At 47.9% G+C, this 23973-nt stretch overlaps 1 protein-coding gene across 1 annotated transcript in view; it reads left to right on the plus strand.

The window, feature by feature from the left end:
- LOC119976763 (traf2 and NCK-interacting protein kinase-like) overlaps window positions 1-23973 on the plus strand; it is a 259294-nt gene that overhangs the window by 118030 nt on the left and 117291 nt on the right. The window contains exons 5-11 of the mRNA XM_038817506.1: window positions 6071-6181; window positions 8879-8969; window positions 11392-11522; window positions 15400-15454; window positions 15606-15684; window positions 18907-19082; window positions 21902-21968. Of these exons, the coding sequence (XP_038673434.1) occupies window positions 6071-6181; window positions 8879-8969; window positions 11392-11522; window positions 15400-15454; window positions 15606-15684; window positions 18907-19082; window positions 21902-21968 (710 nt within the window). The remainder of the gene's footprint in view (window positions 1-6070; window positions 6182-8878; window positions 8970-11391; window positions 11523-15399; window positions 15455-15605; window positions 15685-18906; window positions 19083-21901; window positions 21969-23973) is intronic.

The raw sequence follows: 23973 nt of genomic DNA on the forward strand, positions 1-23973 counted from the left end.
GAGAGAAGACAGCTGTCACCGCTCTGTTAGTAGTAGTTGGTTTAGAAGACGAGAGGGTACATCTCTCTCAGATTTTCTAAACGAAACGCCATACGATGGAGTAATGGTTAAGAAAACAGGTGTAGAGATTTGAAGAGCAGCTAATTAAGGGATTTAGAGAAATGAAGAGAACTTTCCAAGAAGTCTGAGGTTAAATATACCAGAACAGAGAACTGTTTCAGTAAAGACAGACTGAGTTTCGATGAAGGCTGAGGTGCCAGTAAGATATCTGAAGTGATTTTCCGGTTTGTGTGATTTTTTACTATCGCCCCATGGAGTGTGAGTTGAAATAACTACGGAAATCAGTGGCTGGGTCTCTGAGTTGATGTCAAAGCAGTTAAGACAAAGGGGTGGTGTAAAAATCCTGGACTGGATTCATTGTTACAAGTGGAGTGGAAGCTTGAGTTCAAAGAGTTGTTTGTAGAACCTGGACTGGATTTCGGAATGCAAACCACTAAGGGAAAGCATTATTAGGAGAGAAGATTTTAGAGCATGTCTTTCGAAGTGGAGTTTAAACATTCTCATATGATAACCATCTTGGGTGGGGGGGGGGGGGGGGGTGCAAGGGATCTGACACTAACTTGGGCTCAGACCGAAGTGTGTGTATTTGACCACAGTCATCTTGCGTGCTTAATGGGGACTTTGTGTTGATGAGTCTAGTGTAGATTAAGAGATACTTTCTGATCGTTTTTGTTTTGTCCTTTAAATCTAAGCTATGGAAGGGGGGGAGATAAAAGTGTTTAAGTAAAGTTTTGTACTTGTTGTTCAAATTAATTAGCAGCCCTGTGACTCTGTTACATTTTGTAAAGGAAGAGTTTTGAGCCAGAGTTCTATTCTGGGATATTCTCGTCCAGTTACAACATCAACTGGGATCATAACAAACCCAGGGCTCTTGCAGGATTTCCAAATGTAGAGAAAGGATTACTGGATTGTGAATAGTAAAATTTGGTCTGGAATTTATTGTTAAATGGTGAGGTCTGTGAATTACGTAAAAAGAGTAGGTGGGGTACTGAGATACTGGACAATAGAATTGGAGTTACCGTGAGGTACATATGGTGATATGCATCACTATAAATACACAAGGGGTTAATGTAAATACATTATGACTAAGTAAACACTAGAGGGAGCACCAGAGACATCATGACATGCAGACATACAGCTAATGAACACATAGAATAGGACACGACCAATGGGCAGTCAAGGCACCCAGAGCTGACACTACCACAAGGGGGCATTACACAACCCATATATAAAAGGACAGGGCACACATGCTCTTTCTCTTTATACAGGCGACACTTAGAGAGAAGGACAGGGGCAGATCAGAAGCATCACACCAACCACGTGGCTTAGAGCAGACTGGTTAGTTAGACTGAGTTACTATAGCAAGATTAGCAGGAGAGTCGAACTCATAGAGAACTGTGCTAATGGTTCAATAAATCACATTGAACTTACTTCAAAGTCTGGAGTATCTTTTGGTCAAAGCTGCATCGAGTTGCAGCCTGTGTTATCCCAGAGTACATAACACATCAGTACATGAAATTAAATGAAAATCGTTTATTGTCACGAGTAGGCGTCAATGAAGTTACTGTAAAAAGCCTCCTAGTCGCCACATTCCGGCGCCTGAACGGGGAGGCTGGTACGGGAATCGAACCGTGCTGCTGACCTGCTTGGTCTGCTTTAAAAAAACAGCGATTTAGCCCAGTGAGCTAAACCAAAACGGAGTCGGAAATTACTAAGACTTTCCTAAAGATGGAAGATTTAACTCTGACTGGTTTACACAAAATCACACAAAATCAATCAAGAGAATTGGCAGATAATCTGGAATTATGATTAGCTGCAGGAGTAAGGGGAGCTGGGACTATTGAAAGCGTAGCGAAACGCTTAAAATTTCATGGGGGTTGCCTGATAGGTAAAGGTTCTCCAAAACGTGAGGCACATGAATTAGAAAGGAAGATAGAAATGAGGACGTTTGAAATGCAGGAAAAAAAGAGATAAGAGAGCTTTTCCAATGGAATTGGGAATAGAGAAGTTAGCAATGGAAGAAAGGAGAAAGAGAGAGCATTTCAAAAGTGCTGGAAGATAAAGCAGAGCTAGTGCGGTGTTTGCATCATTGTTGGATAGTAAGGAAAGTTTTCCTTGGTGCGTATGAGTCAGTTCCTGAGGTGTACAGGCAGAAATTTTGAAACGCAAGGAAACAGCCTGGATAAACTCGTATTGAACTCGAGAAGGTGAAGCAAAATTATTCTGCCCATTAGATACGGGCGTTAATGATAGAACGAACATATGAAGCTCCTGGAGAGGTGATTTTTTGACAAGAATTGAAAGATTTACGTCCTTGGGTTATTAGGACACATGTTGAGGAGCAAGAAGTTAAAACTGGTAGACTGGCAGCAGAGCTGGCTGATAGTTACAAACTGGTCCATAGAAACAAACCTTTTTTTCCATCACCCTTTTAAACATAAGAAGGATAGAAAGTGGGATGGAGAAAAGAAAAGCAATAGTCAACAAAGAGATGCCACAGGGTGGCACAGTGGTTAGCACTGCTGCCTCACACCGATAGGGACCTGGGTTCAATTCCGGCCTCTGGTGACTCTCTGTGGAGTCTGCACGTTCTCCTCCTGTCTGCGTGGGTTTCCTCCGGATGCTCCGGTTTCCTCCCGCAGTCCAAACATGTGCAGGTTAGGTGGACTGACCACGCTAAAATTGTCCTAAAGAAGGGGGGGGGGACAGGGTGGGGGTCTCCCAGCCCATTGGGGCAGGGTGGTATCCTGGCACTTCTGCCAGCCCACCACCCTGGTAATGCCAAGGTGTCCGGGCGGGCGAGGGTGGGATGCTCAAGGACCCCCTAAGAGGGGGAGTGCAGGGGGGTGGGGGGCCCAGTGTTGATGGGGTAGCCGAGGGGGTGAGCTCCAATCCATGAGTCAAGTGTGGAACTCAGTTTAGAGCAGCTTCGATGGGACGTTTCTCACTGAGGCCAAAACTGGCAAAGTCCCATTTTGCACCGAGATAGACAGTGCTAAACACGGCGTCTCTCTCTCTCTCACTCTCACCGTCTCTCTTGCCGTCTCTCTCACTCTCACCGTCTCTCTCACCGTATTTCTCTACCTCGCCGTCTCTTTATCTCTCTCACATCGTGTGTCTCTCTCTCTCTCTCACCGTCTTCCTGTCTCTCTCACCGTCTCTCTCTGTCTCTGTCTCTCGCTCTCACTCTGTCTCCAGCAGTCTCTGGGCGGAATTCTCCGCAAGGCCCGACGCCGTCGTGAAACCCAGAGGGCGCGATTCTCCGCTGCCCACGACGGGTCGGAGAATAGCGGGAGGGCGGGAAAAATGTCGGGAAGGCCCTCCCGCTATTCTCCCCCCCAACGGCCGCCCCATGACACGAATCGCTGCTCGCCAGTTTTTACGGCGAACAGCGATTCTCCCCGGGCCGATGGGCCGAGTTCCCAGGCCTTTACGGCCGTTTTCACGAACGCAATCACACCTGCTCTCACCGTTCGTGAAAACGGCCGCAAAGTGCTGTCCCGGACAACCATGGCACCGATTGGCACGGCTGTGGTGCGGCCGTGCCAAGGGTGGCATGGGCACCCGCGCACTCTTTGTTCCTCCGCCGCCCCGCAGGATCAGTCCGCGGGGCGGCTGAGGTGCATGACGGCGCGCGCATGCGCAGGTTTGACGCATCTGTGTGATGACGTCATCCGCGCATGCGCGGGTTGGAGCCGTCCAACCCGCGCATGCGCGGCTGACGTCATCGTGCGCATCAGCCGCCGTGACGCTTGGCGCGCGGGCTCTGCGACGGTCGCTAAGCCCGCAATGCCGTGCTTCACGGGGCCCCGCTGCTAGCCCCGCACGGGGGGAGAATCGGGTCCCGGGAGGGGGCGCGGAGGCTGCCGTGAAACACGGCTAGTTTCACTTCAGCCTTTACGACTCGCCGCATTTGCGGAGAATCGCCCAGAGTGTTTCACGACAGCATCGGAGGCAGCTCCACGCCCCCTATTCTCCCCCATCCCCCTCCCGAGGGCTAGGAGTAGCGCGCCGTACGTCTCGGCTGCCGGGCCTTGACGCTGGCGTCAAGGCAGCGCGCCGAGAATGACGCGGCCGGCGGCGCCTAATGACGTCAGCCGCGCATGCGCGGTTGCCGTCTGCCCCTCCGCTGCCCAGCAAGATGTGGCGGCTTGATCTTGCGGGGCGGCAGAGGGAAAAGAGTGCATCCCTTGGAGACGCCGGCCCAACAATCGGTGGGCACCGATCGCGGGCCAGTGCCCTCCCGAGCACGGCCCTGGTGCTCACTCCCCTCTCCACCCCCCACAAGCCACAAACACACCTTTGGCGCCATGTTCACGCCGACAGCGACCAAGTGTGGTTGCCGCCGGCGTGAACAGGTCGGGAACGGCAGGCCGCTCGGCCCAACCGGGCCAGAGATTCTCCAAGCGGCGTGTCGCGTTTCGGGGAATTTTAGGGGGGGTGGGAGAATCGCGGGGGGTGCCAGAGCGGCCCTCCCGCGATTCTCCCACCCGGCCTGGGCAGCGGAGAATCGCGCCCTCTGTGTCTCTCTCACTCTCTGTCTCTCTCTTTCTCTCTCTCTCTCTGTCTCTCGCTCTCTCTCTCTGTCTCTCTCTCTCGCTCTCTGTCTCTCTCTCACTGTCTCTCTCTGTCACCGTCTCTCTCTCTCCCCCTCTCTGTCTCTCTCTCTCTCTCTCTCTCTTGTTCTCTCTCTGTCTCTCGCTCGCTCTCTCTGTCTCCCTCTCTCTTTCTCTTGCTCTCTCTTTCTCTTGCTCTCTCTCTCTATCTCTCGCCCTCTGTCTCATCTCTCTCTTTATATCTCTTTCTCCCTGTGTTGCTGGAGTGAAATAAATCGGCTGCAAGTTTCCAGATGGTCGTCATAGGAACATTGGGATCGTTGCCCACTGGATAATGCCACATGTAAATGGCACCATCACTGTCAACACCTGTGCCAACTGTGAAAGCCTTTGTGCATGATAGCTGCAAAGAAGCTCTGTGTTGAAGAATGTTTGAGGTTGAAACTTGAGAAATAAAGCAGGCAATTCCAAAGAGTTTTTATCAGAGTTGTGAGAGAGAAAGAGAGCGATATTCTTTTTTAAATAGTTCCCAATTATTCTTTCTTCCCAATTGAGGGACAATTTAGCGTGGCCAATCCACCTACCCTGCACATCATTGGCTTGTGGGAGTGAGACCCACCCAGACACGGGGAGAATATGCAAACTCCACACAGACAGTGACCCGGGGCCGGGATCGAACCTGGGTCCTCGGCACCATGATGCAGCAGTGCTAACCACTGTGCCACAGTGCCACCCTTACTTGATTGGTAATCGAAGGACACATGTTTAAGATGATAGGTAAACAAATTCAGGATGAAATATGGAGACTTTTTATTTTTGGCAGTGGGTTGCTCTGGAATTAACAGTTTGGAAATTTGCTGGAAGCAGATTCAATTGGAAATTGGATAAATACTTGACAATAAATTATTTTCAGACTTAGGGAAAGAACGGGGCAATTTACTTGGCTTACTGTCAGAATAATAATAATCTTTACTGTCACAAATCAGCTTACATTAACACTGCAAAGAAGTTACTGTGAAAAGCCCCTAGTCGCCACATTCCGGCGTCTGTTCGGGTACACAGAGAGAGAATTCAGAATGTCCGACTCACCAAACAAGCACGTCTTTCGGGACTTGTGGGAGGAAGCCGGAGCGCCCGGAGGAAACCCATGCAGACACGGGGAGAACGTGCAGACTCCGCACAGACAGTGACCCAAGACGGGAATCGAACCTGGGTCCCTGGTGCTGTGAAGCAACAGTGCTAACCACTGTGCCGCCCTTGCGGTGTCGGCATAGACACAGGGGCCTGAATGGTTTTTCTTCTGTGCTGTGTTTCCGTGATGCCAATCGTATGACGATGAGTGTGTTTTGGTACAAAGACTCTGTGGGAAGAATGTTGCCTTCTGTAACACTGTAACTTTGTTCTTGGCCTGTTGTGTTTCTCGGTTACTACCATGTCATTCTTGTCATTTGCAGTTGGTGATGGAATTCTGCGGTGCTGGGTCTGTCACAGATTTGATCAAGAACACTAAAGGGAACACACTGAAGGAAGACTGGATCGCCTATATCTGCAGGGAGATATTGCGGGTACGCAAAAATCCCTTAAAAACCCAGAATCTGTGGTTCAATCCAACTCTGATCATACCTTTGCCCCATATTCCCGCCCACATTGAAACCACCAAGAATCGATTCAGCCTTGTTGAAAGTTTCCGTTGATCTCAGCCTGAACCGCTTTTTTATTGGGGGAGGGAGTGAGGACAGGGAATTCCAGATATATATCCACAATCTGTGTACGTGCTAATGTCATCCCTGAACACACTGGCTCTAGTTTTGAGGTCGTGCCCCCTTGTATTATCACACTTTCCCCATCAATAACGAGAATACTCTATAATCTACCCTTTAAACATTTGAAAATCCTTCCAAACCCGCCTAAACCTGAGGGGGAACAAATCTGCGTAAACTGTCCTCGTCATTTCAACCTAATACTCCAGCTATCATTCTGATCAATTAGAGCCGTATCGCCCCCCAGAAGTTCAATATATTTTTTCTGAGGAGCAGTGCCCAGAACGAGTTACTCCGGTCGTGGTGTGGCCAATGCTATGCACAGCTTAATATAACCTCCTCCCCACTATATTTCAGCCCCTTTAGATAAAGGCCAGTCAGCCTTTCTGATGACACTTTGTAACTTTGCTTTAGTTTTTAGGAATTTCTATATCTGACCTTCCAGATCCCTATTGCTCCTCTGCAGCTTTGAGTTCTCACCATTTAATGAAACATTCCAATTCCTCTTTGACCCAAAGTGGATGACCTCATACTTTTCCATGTTGAATTTCCACGGGCCACGGTTTGATACACTGGGATCCCGCGCAGGTGATGGGTGTCAGGGTGAAATGTGGACCAAGTACAGATTGAGTGGGTCTGGGCTCGACACGTCACCTTGTCCTAAATAAGCCCCTTGCAGGCCATGACGAACATTTTGTCAGAGAAGGTTTGAGGCATGGTAATGTGGACTTTTGTTCTGTATCCTTAACTGTTCTCGACCTTACCTCAGAACAGTTGATGTCAAAGAACGGCCATGATCTTGTTAAATGGCGGAGCAGGCGTGAGGGGGCTGAATGGCTTACTCCTGCTCCTATAACTTGTACATTTCCTGAAATGGGAAAGTCTCTTGTTGCCCTGTACATCTCCATTTCGATTGAATTGAATTTGATTTATTGTCACGTGTACAATCGAACCTGGGACCCTGGCGCTGTGAAGCCATAGTGCTATCCACTGTGCTACCGTGCTGGCTGTGCTGTGTTAGATCCGACTCTAGAAGAGCACTTGGATTAGTCGGCTGTTTATCTTTGTTTCTGAATTCCTCAGCCCTCCCTATCTCTGTAATCTCCTCCAGCCCCACAACCTTCCGGAATCTCTCCACTCCTCTATTTCTGAACCTTTGGGCAGTGACGATCTTTCCTTCTGCTGCCAGGGCCCTGATCTCTGGATTTCCCTCTCTAATCCTCTCCATTCTTCTCAAAGTTAGTATGCACGTACAACAAGTAATTAAGAAGGTGAATGGAAGGTTTTCTTTAATTACGAGAGGAATTGAGTACAAAGTAAGGATGCTGTGCTTGAGTTATACAGGGCATTGGATTGACTACAGTTCAAATATTGTGTGCAGTTTTGGTCTCCTTATTTAAGGAAGAATGTAGATGCGTTGGAGGCGGTTCGGAGGAGGTTTGCTATATTGATACCTGGAATGGGCAGGTTGCCTCATGAGAAAGGTTAAACGGACTGGGCTGGTTTCCACTGGAGTTTAGAAGAGTGAGGGGGTGACTTGATTGAAGTTTATAAGGTCTTGACAAGGTGGACGTGGGAAGGATGTTTCCTCTTGTTTTGGACTATTGGGCTGGTTTAGCACACTAGGCTAAATCGCTGGCTTTTAAAGCAGACCAAGGCAGGCCAGCAGCACGGTTCGATTCCCGTACCAGCCTCCCCGAACAGGCGCCGGAATGTGGCGACTAGGGGCTTTTCACAGTAACTTTATTGAAGCCTACTCGTGACAATAAGCGATTTTCATTTCATTCATTTCATTGAGAACTGGGGGGGGGGGGGGGGTCTGTTTTTAAATTGGAGATCGCCCTTTTCAGACAGAATGAGAGAATATTCCTTTTTTTTATAAAATCTTTTTATTGGATTTTCATATTTATAAACAATTTGTACATATACATCACACTTTTCATAGCCGCGTTTACGAGAGAATATTTCTGAGTATTGTGCGACTTTGGAACTCGGCCTCAGAGGTGATGGAGGCAGAATCAGTGAATATTTTTAAGGCAGAGGTAGACAGATTCTTGTCAGGCAAGGGGATCAAAGGTTACTAGCGGCAGGTGGGAATGCGGAACTCGAAATACAAACAGAGCAGCCATGATCTTATTGAACGGTGGAGCAGACTTGAGAGGCCAAATGGCATACACCTGTTTCTATTTCGTTAGTGATACATTTGGCATAATGGTTTCAGAAGGCAGTTAGGAGTCGACCACATTGCTGTCTACCTGTAGTCACATCCAGATCCTGACCAGGTGAGGATGGGGATTTCTTTCCCAAAGGGTCTTTAGTAAACCAGATAGGTTTTCCCCCCAAATATCTGATAGTTACGTGGCCACCGTTACTGATAGTAACTTTGTATTGCAGATTTATTGCTAACCCCTCTCCTCTAGGGCCTACCCCCCCCCCCCCCCCCCCCCCAAAGCTTGAATTTGCTGCTGAATATTTAATGACTGCCACATTTTCTGATTCTAGGGCCTAACTCACCTTCATCAGCACAAAGTCATTCACCGTGATATCAAAGGCCAAAATGTCTTGTTGACTGAGAACGCTGAAGTCAAGTTGGGTGAGTTTGATTCATGAATTTGGTCAAATTTGATTATGCCAGCTTCCTGCTGTGTCTCCCAGAGTGCTTTGCCGTTCTGTCATTTGGTCAGATCATGACGAACTGTACCTCAACCCCATTTGCTCACCTGGAGAACCGATGGATGTGCTTTATTTAGATTTCCAGAAGGCTTTCAACAACATCTCACATAGCACATTATTGTGTAATGTTAAAGCACATGGGATTGCGGGAAGTGTCGTGAGATGGATAGAAAGCTGGTTAGCAGAAGGAAATAAAAGGTTGGAATAAACGGGTCTTTTAGTGACTGGCAGTGACTAGTGGGGTACCACAGGGATCTGTGCTGGGACTCCTACTGTCCACGTTATATATTACTGATTTGGACGAGGGAACTAAATGTAGTATCTCAAAATTTGCAGATGATACAAAGTTGGGTAGGAGGTTTGAGCTGTGAGGAGGATGCAGAGATGCTTCAGGCTGAGTGAGTGGACATATGCATGGTTGATGCAGTGTACTGTGGATAAATGTGAGGTTATCCACTTTGGTAGCAAAAATAGGAAGGCAGATTATTATTTGAATGGGTGTAAATTGAGAGAGGCGGATACTCAGTCGCTGAAAGTAAGCGTGCAGGTCGAGCAGGCAGGAAAGAAGGCAAATGGTATGTTGGCCTTCATAACGAGAGGATTTGAATATAGGAATGGAGATGTTTCACTGCCGTTATACAGGGCATTGGTAAGGCCACACCTGGAGTATTGTGGGCAGTTTTGGTGTCCCTATCTGAGGAAGGGTGTTCTTGCTATGGAGGGAGTGCAGCGAATGTTAACCGGGTTGATTCCTGGGATGGCGGGACTGTCATATGAGGAGAGACTAAATTGGTTAAGATTATATTCATTGGAGTTTAGAAGAGTGAGAGAGGATCTCAAGGAAACTTACTAAACTCTAACAGGATTAGACAGGGTAGATTCAGAAAGAATTTTCCCGATGGTGGGGGGGTCCAGAACTAGGGGTCATAGTTTGAGGATAAGGGGTAAACCTTTTAGGACTGAGGTGAGGAGAAATTTCTTCACCCAGAGAGTGGAGAATCTGTGGAATTCACTCCCACAGAAAGTAGTTAAGGCCAAAACGTTGTGTAATTTCAAGAAGGAATTAGATATAGCTCTTGAGGCTAAATGGATCAAGGGAAATGAGGGGAAGGCGGGATCAGGGTATTGAACTTGATGATCAGCCATGATCATAATGAATAACGGAGCAGGCTCGAAGGGCCAAATGGCCTCCTCCTGCTTCTATTTTCTCTGTATGTTTTGCTGTATTTCTATGTATCCCTTGATGAGTACCCAGATAAAATCGATTGCTCTCAATTCTTCAAAATTCCAATTGATTTCTTGATCCCCCGACCTTCGCCAAATTCCCAAGATTTATCGTAACATCCGGACAGATCCGTGTGTACATCCCAATTTCAGACAGGCGAGTAGATTGATCAGTCGGTTAGTGAGGAGGCAGCTCGAACTGGGACATTGTGGAGTGTTGCTCACGGCAACCTTCACAAATGTTATTTTTTTCCTCTGGCACCTCTGTGCTGTATAATAATAATAATCTTTTTATTGTGACATGTATGAAGTTACTGTGAAAAGCCCCAAGTCGCCACATTCCGGCTAACCACAGTTTGCTTGTTACTGTGAAAAGTCCCGAGTCGTCACCTTCCGGCTAACCACAGTTTGCTTGTTACTGTGAAAAGTCCCGAGTCGTCGCCTTCCGGCTAACCACAGTTTGCTTGCCTTTGAGGAGCAGGAGTCATGAAAGTTTGGTCACTTGATGTATTGTCTCCAACCGCGTCTCTTCCCCTGCTCCGCCACCCCTAAACTCCTCCATTGGTCGTTTGGCACATTCACACATTTAAAAGCACCTTCGCACTCTGTGTTAGAAAGCGGGTTATCAGATTACATGATTCCTGTCCGTCAGTCAGACATCCTTTTCTTTCCAATCTCTGACACTTTGATAAGATTGCTCTGGTTTTTCCCCCCCTCTGGTTGGGGCTGGGGAGTAATCTTTAACTGTTGGAGACTCCAGGACAATACTGGAGAATTGGCAACTCCAGGCGATGTAGCGTAAAGAGTTAATGTTTAATATGTAAGATCACATGACAACAGAGTATTCTGAGAGAGAGAGTTCTATGTGAAGCCTCGTGCTTAGCCTTGTGATGTACATGGTTAGTGGAATCTTGGTAGAATGGTCAATGAAAGTAATTGCATCCTGCAATCTCTATTAATCTTGAGCATCATCATCCAAGATGATCAGTGATGGTAAAATTGGAGGGAGGAGATGAACTGATTGCCCTTTTCTCTGGCAGTGTCCTCGCGGTAACTGGCGGTCTCATTTAATCAGGAACATTCATTAATGAATTTGCCAACATTTTGATTTGCCATAGTTGATTTTGGGGTGAGCGCCCAGCTTGACCGTACAGTGGGCAGGAGGAACACATTCATTGGCACACCATACTGGATGGCACCTGAAGTGATAGCTTGTGACGAGAATCCAGATGCCACTTATGATTTCAAGGTGAGTGTTGAATCATTTATTTATAAGATGCACTCCCCCCCCCCCCCCCCCCTCCTCCTGCCCACAATGTGGTTGGGTGCAGTGCGTCACTGCTGTTATTTTAAAGTTCAGTCTGGGGGTGTGGGTATCGCTGGAAAGGTTGCCGTTAATTTCCCGTTGCGAGGGTGTTCCAGGAGGGGCCTCCATGGGGAGCAAACTTTTGAGTTTGAGCTGAAAGTGAGATTCAACCATTTCGAGTATGTGCAGCTGAAATTGGTTTTAGGACCAGACTGTGCAAGTCCAGCAGCTTCCCCTATAGATATCTGTGCGCAAGTTCAGTTGATTTTCTAAAATGATACATTTGCATGGTTAGTTTTGCTGTGCGAACACACTCCTGGATTTATTGGTTTCAGTGCTTCCCCTGTATCCATGATCACCTCGCCACTCTTATTTATTTTGGCTAAAAATCAGCAGCAGGAAAGGCCTGAAGCCAACTTGGTATTAGTTATGTGAATGCACGCACAGATATAATCAGTCCATGTCCAAATGCAGCAAGGCCTGGACAATATCCAAGCTTGGGCTGACAAGTAGCAAGTTACATTCACGCCACACAAGTGCAGGGGAAATACCATCTCCAGCAAGGTAGAACCTAACCATCGCTCCTTGACATTCAATGGCATTACCATTACTGAATCCCCCACATTCAACATCCTGGAGGTTACCATTGATCAGAAACTGAACTGGACTAGCTATATAAATACTGTGGCTACCAGGACAGGTCAGAGGCTAGGACTCGTGCAGTCTCCTCTTGAACCCCCCAAATCCTGTCCACTATCTCCAAGGCACAAGTCAGGAGTGTGATGGAATACTCACAACTCGTCTGGACGTGTGCAGCTCCAACAACACTCAAGAAGCTCGACACCATCCAGGACAAAGCAGCCCCGCTTGATTGGCATCCCTTCCACAAACATTCACTCAGTCCACCATTGACGATACACTGCAGTAACTCACCAAGGCTCCTTAGGCAGCACCTTCCACACCTTGACCACTACCATCTCGAAGGACAAGGGCAGCATTTACCTGGAAACATCATCAACTGTAAGTTTCCTTCCAAGTCACTCACCATCCTGACTTAGCAATATATCGTCGTTCTTCACTGTCGCTGGGGCAAAATCCTGGAACACCATCCCTAACAGCACAATGGGTGTATCTACACCACAGGGACTGCAGCGGTTCAAGAAAGCAGCTCACCACCACCTCCTGGTGGGCAATAACTATCGGCCTGTACAGCCAAGCCCACATCCCATAAATTCTGACCTTGTGCAATACACAATATGACTTGCGTAGAATTTACGCAGTTCAGAAATAGGTCATTCAGCCTAATATACTGCACACAAGCCTCCTCCTTTCCTCTCTTCTACGTATGTTTTTCTCACTTCCCCTTAACTACATCTCTGATTTTTTTCAATTCGCTGGATAGACGGGCATTTATTGCCCTTGAGAAGGTGGTGTCTTCTTGAACTGCTGCAGACTGTGTGGAACAGCCACAGTGCTATTTGGACAGCTGAGTGGCTTGCTTGGCCGTTTCCAAGGGCAGTCAATCACACGGCTATCGGCCCAGAGTCCCCTATTTAGGCCAGATCAGGTAATGGTGGCAGATTTCCTTCCCTGAAAGACAGTAATGAAGCAAAGGGGTTTTTGTGACTATCCAGCAGCTGCATGCACCCCATTACTGAGGTGAGGCAACGCCAGATTTGTTTAACCAATTGAATTCAAACTCCTCATCGTCTGTGGTAGCATTTCAACTCGTGATCATTGATCCAGTGGCCACTATGCTAAATATTTCAGCAATTTTCTTTAAAGCTCTACAGTCCTGCCACATCCAGCTGTGAATGGCGGGGGACAATTAAACAACTCACTGGAGGAGGAGGCTCCACAAATATCCCCATCCTCAATGATGATGGAGCCCAGAATATCAGAACCAAAAATGAGACTGAAGAATTCGCAACAATCTTCAGCCAGAAATGATGACTAGATGATCCATCTCGGTCTCCTCCGGAGGTCTCCAGCATCACAGGTGTCCGTCTTCAGCCAATTCAATTCACTCCATGTAATGTGAAGAAATGGCTGAAGACACTGGAAACTGCAAAGGCTCTGGGCCCTGACAATATCCCAGCAATAATACTGAAGACTTGTGCTCCACACCTCTAGCCAAGCTGTTCCAGTGCAGCTGCAACACTGGCGTCTACCCCGTGTTCACAGTAACTTCATTGCAGTGTTGATGTAAGCCTACTTGTGACAATAGTAAAGATTATTATTATTAATAGCCCAGGTGTGTCCTGTACACAAGAAACAAGACAAATCCACCCCAGCCAATTACCGCCCCAATCAGTCTACTCTCGATCAACAATTCTATCAAGTGGCACTTACTCAGCAATAACCTGCTCACTGACACTCAGTTTGGGTTCCGCCAGGGTCACTCAGCTCCTGATGTCATTACAGCCCTCGTTCAAACATGGACAAATGAACTGAAAGCCAAAGGTGAGGTGAGACTTACTGCCCTTGACATCAAGGCAGCATTTGACCGAATATGGCATCAAGGAGCCCGAGCTAAACTGGAGTCAATGGGATTCAGGGGGAAACTCTCCACTGGTTGGAATTATACCTGACACAAAGGAAGATGGTTGTGGTGGTTGGAGGTCAATCATCTCAGCTCCAGGACATCACCGCAGGAGTTCCTCAGGATAGTGTCCTAGGCCCAACCATCTTCAGCTGCTTCATCAATGACCTTCCTTCCATCATAGGGTCAGAAGTATTCAGTATTATTTGCTGGGATATTGTTGGCCGATGACTGCACAATGTTCAGCACCATTCGCGACTCCTCAGATAATGGTGCAGTCTATGTCTAAATGGAGCAAGACATGGACAATATTCAGGCTTGGGCTGGCAAGTTACATTCACATCACACAAGTGCCAGGCAATGGCCATCTCCTACAAGAGAGAACTATCACCCCTACAAGAGCAGGTCAGAGGCTGGGAATCCTGCGGCAAGTAACTCACCTCCCAACTCTGCAAAACCTGTCCACCATCTACAAGGCACAAGTCAGGAGTGTGATGGAATACTCTCCACTTGCCTGGATGAGTGCAGCTCGGCAACTCTGAATATGCTCGACACCATCAATGACACCTGATCGACACCCCTTCCACAAACATTCGCTCTCTCCATCACCGGTACACTGGAAATATATCGCCGTTCCTTCGCTGTCGTTGAGACAAAATCCTGGAACTCCTTCTCTAACAGCACAGTGGGTGTACCTGCACCATATGGACTGCTGCGGTTCAGGAAGGCAGCTCACCACCACCTTCTCCCAGGGTAATTAGGGATGGACAATAAATACTGGCCTAACCAGCATCCTGTAAATTAATTTTTAAAAAAACTGTGCACATTTTAGCACGTTCCACTGAGCATCAATCAGTGGAAATATTCCTCGGGAAATGCAAACTCTGGGAGGGATTTTCCACACCCCATCCCAGCGTTTTTGCAGCGACAGCCGACCAACGGCTGGAGGTGGGGGAACATCATGTCACGCCACTCTCACCCAGAGGTTCCATTATCCGCACCCTTTTCCACCGGGATACCTATGCCGGAAAGGGGAGGGGAGGAGTCGCCCTTTGCGGAATTGGAAGTTCCCACCATCAGGAACAGCCGGAGAATTCTGGCCACTCTCTTTCCTTTTGACTTTATTGAATGAGCAACCTGCAGTTTCCGTCTTTACACCCCCCCCCCCCCCCCCTCAGCCAGCCACGACCCTCTGTTAGAGGAAATACAGCCGAATATTTTAATAGAGATGTTTTTGTATAAACCATTTTCTTACCATCCCTCTATTTGTGTTGACAGAGTGATTTGTGGTCCTTGGGAATCACAGCTATGGAAATGGCAGAAGGAGCTCCACGTAAGTCTATCCTTGGTCCCTCGGTCCCTCGGTCAGATCTGTGCAATCATGTCCTGTCTCTTTTTGTTTTTGCCTTGTCTGCCTTCTCTCTTGCGTGTCCTGATTCCTCCTGTTCTCCCTCAGTCACGCGCTCTCTATCTTTATCCTGCAGCGCTGTGTGACATGCACCCGATGAGGGCGCTCTTTCTCATCCCGAGGAACCCACCACCTCGACTAAAGTCGAAGAAATGGTGAGTATTCCAGAGCTGAGTGTCCAGGGCCTGTGTGGGACTGTGTGTATTTCTGATATTGTTCTAAAATTATAAAAAGAATATAGAGACTCTGGATGAGGTGTATGGAAGGTTTGCAATGATAGAACCAGAAATTAGGAGATATCGTCACCAGGCAACAATTGACAGGCTGGGTCAGAAGGCTGCGGGGCGACCTGTTGGAGATCTTTAGATTTCATAGAATTTACAGTGCAGAAGGAGGCCATTCGGCCCATTGAGTCTGCACCGGCTCTTGGAAAGAGCACCCTACCGAAGGTCAACACCTCCACCCTATCCCCATAACCCATTAACCCAGTAACCCCACCCAACACTAAGGGCAATTTTGGACACTAAGGGCAATTTATCATGGCCAATCCACCTAACCTACACATCTTTGGATTGTGGGAGGAAACCAGAGCACCCGGAGGAAACCCACGCAGACACGGGGAGGATGTGCAGACTCCGCACAGACAGTGACCCAAGCTGGGAATCGAACCTGGGACCCTGGAGCTGTGAAGCGATTGTGCTATCCACAATGCTACCGTGCTGCGTGAAAACTGCGTGAAAGGTTTTCATTGAATTCCGACAGTTCAGAAGAAGGCCACTCAGCCCATCGAGTCTCCACCCACCCTCCGAAAGAGCACCCGACCTGGGCCCACTCCCTCACCCTTTGCCCACAACCCCACCTAACCTGCACATCTGGGAGGAGACCGGAGCACCCGGAGGAAACCCACACAGACACTGGGAGAACGTGCAGACTCCGCACAGTCACCCGTGGCAACTCCACTCCGCAACTCATCACATCCCTTGAACCCTTCCCAACAGAAGTAGATTACTGTCAGTCTCTGCACTCGCTAACTGACCCCAGCCTTTACAATCTGTGCAGGGGAGAGATCCACATTTCCACTACCTTTGTGAAGAAGTGTTTCTTCATTTTCTTCCTGAATGGACACACTCTGATATTTGTACTTGATTCCTCCCCGGAGAAAATAGTTTAATAATAATAATCTTTATTAGGGTCACAAGTAGGTTTACATTAACATTGCAATGAAGTTACTGTGAAAATCCCCTAGTCGCTACATTCCGGCGCCTGTTCAGGTACATGCTTTCAACGTTCCATTTACATCTATATAATCACCACTTCAAAAACCAATATCCCTCACACTTGTCTTGCACCACTGGCATGGTCCCTCTCCCCGTTTAACTCCAGAAGCTGAGATTAATTACGGAACCACAGAATTGTTACACACAGAATGAGGCTGTTCAGCCCATTGTGTCTTCAGCAGCCTCTCCTCTCCCACCCCCCCCCCCCCCTAATCCTGCACATTCTTCCTGTTTAGATAACAATCTAATTCCCTTTTGAACACCTTCATTGAACCATTACCCTTTGATGTTTAATGGCATTACCATCGCTGAATTCCCCCCCCCCCCCCCCCCCCCCTATCAACATCCTGGGGGTTAACCATTGATCAGAAAGTGAACTAGATTAACCACATAAATACTGTGGTTTGAAGAGCAGGTCAGAAACCAGCAATCCTGTGGCCAGTAACTCTCATCCTGACTTCCCAAAGCCTGTCTGCATATCTACAAGGCACAAGTCAGGAATACTCTCTCCTTGTCTGGACAAAGCAGCCGCTTGATTGGCACCCCATCCACAAACATTCAATCACTCCACCATCGATGCACAGTAGCAGCCGTGTGTACCATCTACAAGATGCACTGCAGTAACTCACCAAGGTTCCTCAGGCAGCACCTTCCACACCCACCACCACTACCATCTAGAAGGACAAGAGCAGCAGATACTTGGGAACCCCACCCCCTGGAGGTTCCCCTCCGAGTCACTCACCACCCTGACTGGGAAATAAATCGGCCGTTCCTTCTCTGCTGTTGGGTCAATGGATTTTTAAAGAAATGAAGCAATCTGGGATATTAGCTGGAAGAGGCAGGATAAGGAAGTAATCTGTAAATCAGTAGGGTTTAAAGGTAGTACTCTGGCTGGTACCCGGTTGGGGAATGATATTCCACTGGGATTGGTACTGAGAACACTGTTCACCATTTGCATGAAGGTTTTGGATTCGATACACTTTGAAAGTTTGCAGTAATCACCAAAATTGTGAGGGATGATAAAATGCAGAATGTAAAAATTAAGAAGAATGAAGAAAGGTGCAGTTTATACAGAAGAGAAAGTACCGGAACACCTCAATAAACTTGCACAGCGAGCGTGTAATGAGTAAGTGTGAGATAGTGCATTTTGGTCACAACGATGAGGAAACTGTACCCTGCGTGGAAAATAGTATATCAATGGGACGGGAGAAGAGGGACCTGACAGGATAGATGCACCAATCACTAACAGTAGCAACAGAGATTAAAAAGCAAACACAAAACCAGGATTCTCTTTAGCGATAAGAGTGGAAAAGTTGAGAAGTTTTATGTTAAGCTTGTGACAACACCTGAAGTGAATAGTTCTGTCTCCATGCTGTATGAAGGATATGGATAAGGTGCAAACGGTGCAAAAACGATTGATAAAGGATGATAGGAGAACTGAGAGGTTATAACTATCCAGACAGATTGAATAAACGCTCTTTCTCTGGAAAAGGAAACCGTGAGATAAAATGATGGCAGATTTTTAAATTCTGAAGGGACTGAGGGCCGATGGAAGGAAGATGTTTCATTTGTGGAAGTGTTCAAAACTAGCAACCATAAATCTAAGACCGTCTAAATCAAACAGGGAATTCAGGAGAACGCACTTTACCCAGGGGCGTGCTGAGGATGTGGAATACGCTACACAGGGATTGGTTGAGGAGAATAGAATAGAGTTTGCGGAGAAAACATTTAACCAAAGAAAGGAATAGAAGGTTAAGTTGATGGAGACGAGGGCTGGAACGTGGTGTGTGCGGAGTACAAACACCAATATAGACTAGTTGTGCTGTAGATATGATGCAAGTTGAGTCTGTTTTGTCATTGAAGATTTGAAGATTATGAAGGAAATTGACTAAACTGATCGAGACAATTTATTGACTTGTGGTAAAAGGGTGAAAGCACAGGACGCATAATGTGGACATCTGAATGGAACATAGGAAACCTCTTCACCTTTGAGCTAGTTCACTGAATGCATTGGGTGGTACCCGGGCTGCGTTGACACTAGTCACCTGGTGAGAATCTCTCTCACTCGGCTTGATGTTCTCCCTCACTCTTCTTCCCCAGGACAAAGAAGTTTGTGTCGTTCATCGAGGGGTGTTTGGTGAAGAATCACGGGCAGAGGCCCGCCACAGATCAGCTGCTGAAACATCCCTTCATCAGGGACCAAGCCAACGAGAGGCAAATCCGGATCCAGCTCAAGGACCACATTGACCGGACCAAGAAGAAGAGGGGAGAGAAAGGTGGGTGCAGGTTTGCAGCAGCAATTGCTGGCCATCCTACGATTGTGTTTTCTGCAGGCATGGATTGGGATGGGAGGAAGTGGAGATCCAAACATTTGGTTAATTTGTTCCTGGAGAAACTAAACTTGAAGCTTGTCAAAGCTTTGACAAAGGGTCATATGGACTCGAAACGTTAGCTCTTTTCCCTCCCAACAGATGCTGCCAGACCTGCTGAGATTTTCCAGCATTTTCTCTTTGGTTTCAGATTCCAGCATCCGCTTTTATCCAGCTGAAACCTGCAAGACGAGTCTGTTCTTTTTAATCTATTTTATTCTCAGCAAATGTTTATCACCGGCAATGTCTCTATTTTTTAAAAATCTCATTCCCATATTCAAAAGCTTCCCTGGCTCTATTCCTCCCTATCTCTGTAACCTCCTCCAGACCCTACATCCTTCCCTATCTCTGTAACCTCCTCCAGACCCTACAACCCTCCCTATCTCTGTAACCTCCTCCAGATCCTACACCCCTCCCTGTCTCTGTAACCTCCTCCAGACCCTACACTCCTCCCTATCTCTGTAACCTCCTCCAGACCCTACAACCCTCCCTATCTCTGTAACCTCCTCCAGACCCTACAACCCTCCCTATCTCTCTAACCTCCTCCAGTCCCTCCAACCCTCCCTATCTCTGTAACCTCCTCCAGTCCCTACACTCCTCCCCATATCTCTGTAGCCTCCTCCAGACCCTACAACCCTCCCTATCTCTCTAACCTCCTCCAGACCCTACAACCCTCCCTATCTCTGTAACCTCCTCCAGTCCCTACAACCCTCTGTATCTCTATCACCTCCTCCAATCCCTACAACCCTCCCTATCTCTGTAACCTCCTCCAGACCCTACGCTCCTGCCTATCTCTGTAACCTCCTCCAGTCCCTACAACCCTCCCTACCTCTATCACCTCCTCCAGTCCCTACAACCCTCCCTATCTCTGTAACCTCCTCCAGGCCCTACACTCCTCCCTATCTCTGTAACCTCCTCCAGACCCTACACTCCTCCCCCTATCTCTGTAACCTCCTCCAGACCCTACACTCCTCCCTATCTCTGTAACCTCCTCCAGACCCTACAACCCTCCCTATCTCTGTAACCTCCTCCAGACCCTACAACCCTCCCTATCTCTCTAACCTCCTCCAGTCCCTCCAACCCTCCCTATCTCTGTAACCTCCTCCAGTCCCTACACTCCTCCCCATATCTCTGTAGCCTCCTCCAGACCCTACAACCCTCCCTATCTCTCTAACCTCCTCCAGACCCTACAACCCTCCCTATCTCTGTAACCTCCTCCAGTCCCTACAACCCTCTGTATCTCTATCACCTCCTCCAATCCCTACAACCCTCCCTATCTCTGTAACCTCCTCCAGACCCTACACTCCTGCCTATCTCTGTAACCTCCTCCAGTCCCTACAACCCTCCCTACCTCTATCACCTCCTCCAGTCCCTACAACCCTCCCTATCTCTGTAACCTCCTCCAGGCCCTACACTCCTCCCCCTATCTCTGTAACCTCCTCCAGACCCTACACTCCTCCCCATATCTCTGTAACCTCCTCCAGACCCTAAAACCCTCCCTATCTCTCTAACCTCCTCCAGACCCTACAACCCTCCCTATCTCTGTAACCTCCTCCAGTCCCAACAACCCTCCCTATCTCTATCACCTCCTCCAGACCCTACAACCCTCCCTATCTCTGTAACCTCCTCCAGACCCTACACTCCTGCCTATCTCTGTAACCTCCTCCAGTCCCTACAACCCTCCCTATCTCTATCACCTCCTCCAGTCCCTACAACCCTCCCTATTTCTGTAACCTCCTCCAGACCCTGCACTCCTTCCTATCTCTATAACCTCCTTCAGACTCTACACTTCTCCCTATCTCTATCACCTCCTCCATACCCTACACTCCTCCCTATCCCTCTACCTCCTCCAGTCCCTATACCACTCCCTACTTTTGTAAACACCTGCAACCCCTGCACCCCTCCCTATTTCTGTAACCTCCTCAAGCTCCTACAACCCTCCCTATCTCCGTAACCACCTCCAGCTCCAGGGACCCTCCCTATCTCCTTAAACCTCATCAAGCTCTCACAATCCTCCTCATCTCCATCACCTCCAACTTTCCTTCTCCTTGTGACCTTTTCCAGCCTCAACAATCCTTCCCACCTTTTGAACTCCTCCACCCCTCTCTATCTCTGTAACACCCTCCAATCCCGAGAACCCCCCCCCCCCCGGGGCCAAAGATATCTCAACATTACCAGTTCTGGTCTTTTAGGCGTCTCAGTTTATCATGACCACTATTGGCGGCCGTGCCTGCAGCCTACACTCTGGAAAAACCATTCTGCCTGGATCTGCTGTTCCCCTTTAAGATGGTCCTTAAAATGTATCTATTTTATTTCTTTACTTGCCTCAGTGTCAAACCTTAAACACAATGCTCAATGTAGAGACATTGAGACATTTTACTATGAAAAAGATACTATATAAATGCAAGATATTTGGTCCCTTTTCATTCTTTCTTGGAATCATAGAATCCCTGTAGTGCAGACGGAGGTATTTGGCCCATGGAGTTTGCACCTATCCTATGAAAGAGACCCAACCCATGTCCGCTCCGCCACCCCATCCCGTAACCCCACCTAACCTGCACATCTTTGGGCTTTGGAGGAAATTGGAGCAAACCCCTTGAAGGTGGTGGTGTTCCCATGTACCTGCTGCTCCTGTCCTTCTAGATGGTAGCGGCGATTGGTTTGGAAGTTGCTATCAATAGTTACACTCTGCTAAAATAATGTGTGACCTTATCTGCTTATCTTAGATGAGACAGAATATGAGTACAGTGGAAGTGAGGAAGAGGAGGAGGAGAATGAATCAGGAGAACGAAGGTAAGCAAGTAGGAAGTGAATGGAGGGCACTGGAGGACTCTTTTATTACTTTGAGTCTGTTTCCTTGAGTTTGTGTTCAATTGAGTGAAACCTTGTGTTGACTCTTTGTCCTTGGTGTCTCCGTGGTTCAGTGAGTGGTGTACCCCGCTGTACCAGAAGGAGAGTTTAATTTTCAGCCGGAAGACTTGAGCCTGTGATCCAAGATGATGCTCAGTGCCGCACTGAAGAGACGCTGCACTGTCAGAGGTGATCTGTTTCAGTTATGACATGCATTTGAAGCTCTTTTGCCCCCAGGGGTGCACACAGTGTCTTGGGACTCACGTTTATCCCTGAATTAATGTCACTGAAACTGATGATCTGATCATTTAACACGTGACTGTGGGATTTTGGTCTGCACAGATCTGGCGACTGTATTTCCTCCGTTACAACAGTGACTACATGGCAGAACGTTGCTGGAAAGGGCTTTGGGGCATGGAGCTGGTAAACAGTGCAATCGCAATGAAATTCTACACAGGCATAATTGTAATGTGCAGCCAATTCATAGAATGTTTCTATCACTGAGTTCAGGCAACAGATAGTTGCTCAGTTGTGGGCCTCACTCAATCCAGCTGCAACACGGCCTCATGGTTTGCTTCCAGCTCCCCTGATGGCTCAAATTTAACTATCGCATTTCTACGCCCTCCCTACTACTCTCCACCCCCCCCCTCCTTCCCTCCCCCAAACCCCGCCCCAACTCCCTGATCCTACATGCAGCTCCATCGTAAACCTGCCTGGAGAGTCAACCCTGCGCCGAGACTTCCTGAGGCTGCAGTTGGCCAACAAGGAAAGGTCAGAGGCCATCAAACGGCAACAACTCCAGGAGCAGCAGCAGGGAGAACGAGGAGCACAAGCGCCAACTGCTGGCCGAACGGCAGAAACGCATTGAGGAGCAGAAGGAGCAACGGCAGAGATTGGAGGAGGTAACCGGGTTTGGCGGGGCAGTAGACTCACTCTTCACGGTGCTATTCCTGCTGCAGGTTTTTGTTGAGAAAGCTGCCTGTGTGGGCCTTCAGATGAGGGTAACTGCTGCTAGACTATTTGGCTATGGTTTGCATCACAAAAGGTCCAAGCCCAATGCTGTTTGTGGGAGCTTGCTGTTCACAAAATGGCTGCCACATTTCCTCCATTGTAAGAGTGACGAGACTTCCAAAAGGCCTCATTGGCTGCTGAGCACTTGATTTATGCTGAATCTCTGGCAGGCTCCTGCAGAAACTGCTTTACAGCTTGCAAAAGAACTAAACTCAAAACTGACTACATCAGACCTGGGCTCCTCCCAATAATTACATCATCTCCATTCCGCTGAAATCCCATGACCTACTTGCTTGAGTTTAAACGTAATGTCTTTAATTATCTACTCCCTGAGGAATCCCCAGAAATCATGCCAAAATCCCATTAAGCCTCATCTTGTAAACATGAACAGGTTGGGCAGAAGGATTATCTCATGTTTATGACATCTTAATTACACCTTTGCAGCCACAGCGTCTGTCTTTCTTTTAAAACAGGATTTTGGGGGAAAATATTACTGCAGCGATATATACACACCCTAAACCAGGCTTTTACAAAATATTTTTTTAAAGTTTAAAAATTTTGTTTTAAATTTAGAGTACCCAATTCATTTTTTCCAATTAAAGGGCAATTTAGTGTGGCCGATCCACCTACCCTGCAGACCTTTGGGTTGTGGGGGCCAAACCCATGCAAACAGGGAGAATGTGCAAACTCTCCAGTGACCCAGGGCCGGGATCGAACCTGGGACCTGGTTGGGGCTGGTTTAGCTCAGTGGGCTAAGACAGCTGTCTTGCAATGCAGAACAAGGCCAGCAGCGTGGATTCAATTCCCGTTCCAGCCTCCCCAAACAGGCGTCGGAATGTGGCGACTAGGGGCTTTTCACAGTATCTTCATTTGAAGCCTACGTGACAATAAGCGATTTTCATTTCATTTCTTTCATTTTCATTTCACCTCAGCGCCG

This window comes from Scyliorhinus canicula, chromosome 13 (genome assembly GCF_902713615.1).
Source record: "Scyliorhinus canicula chromosome 13, sScyCan1.1, whole genome shotgun sequence".
In the NCBI taxonomy this organism is placed as follows: Eukaryota; Metazoa; Chordata; class Chondrichthyes; order Carcharhiniformes; family Scyliorhinidae; genus Scyliorhinus; species Scyliorhinus canicula.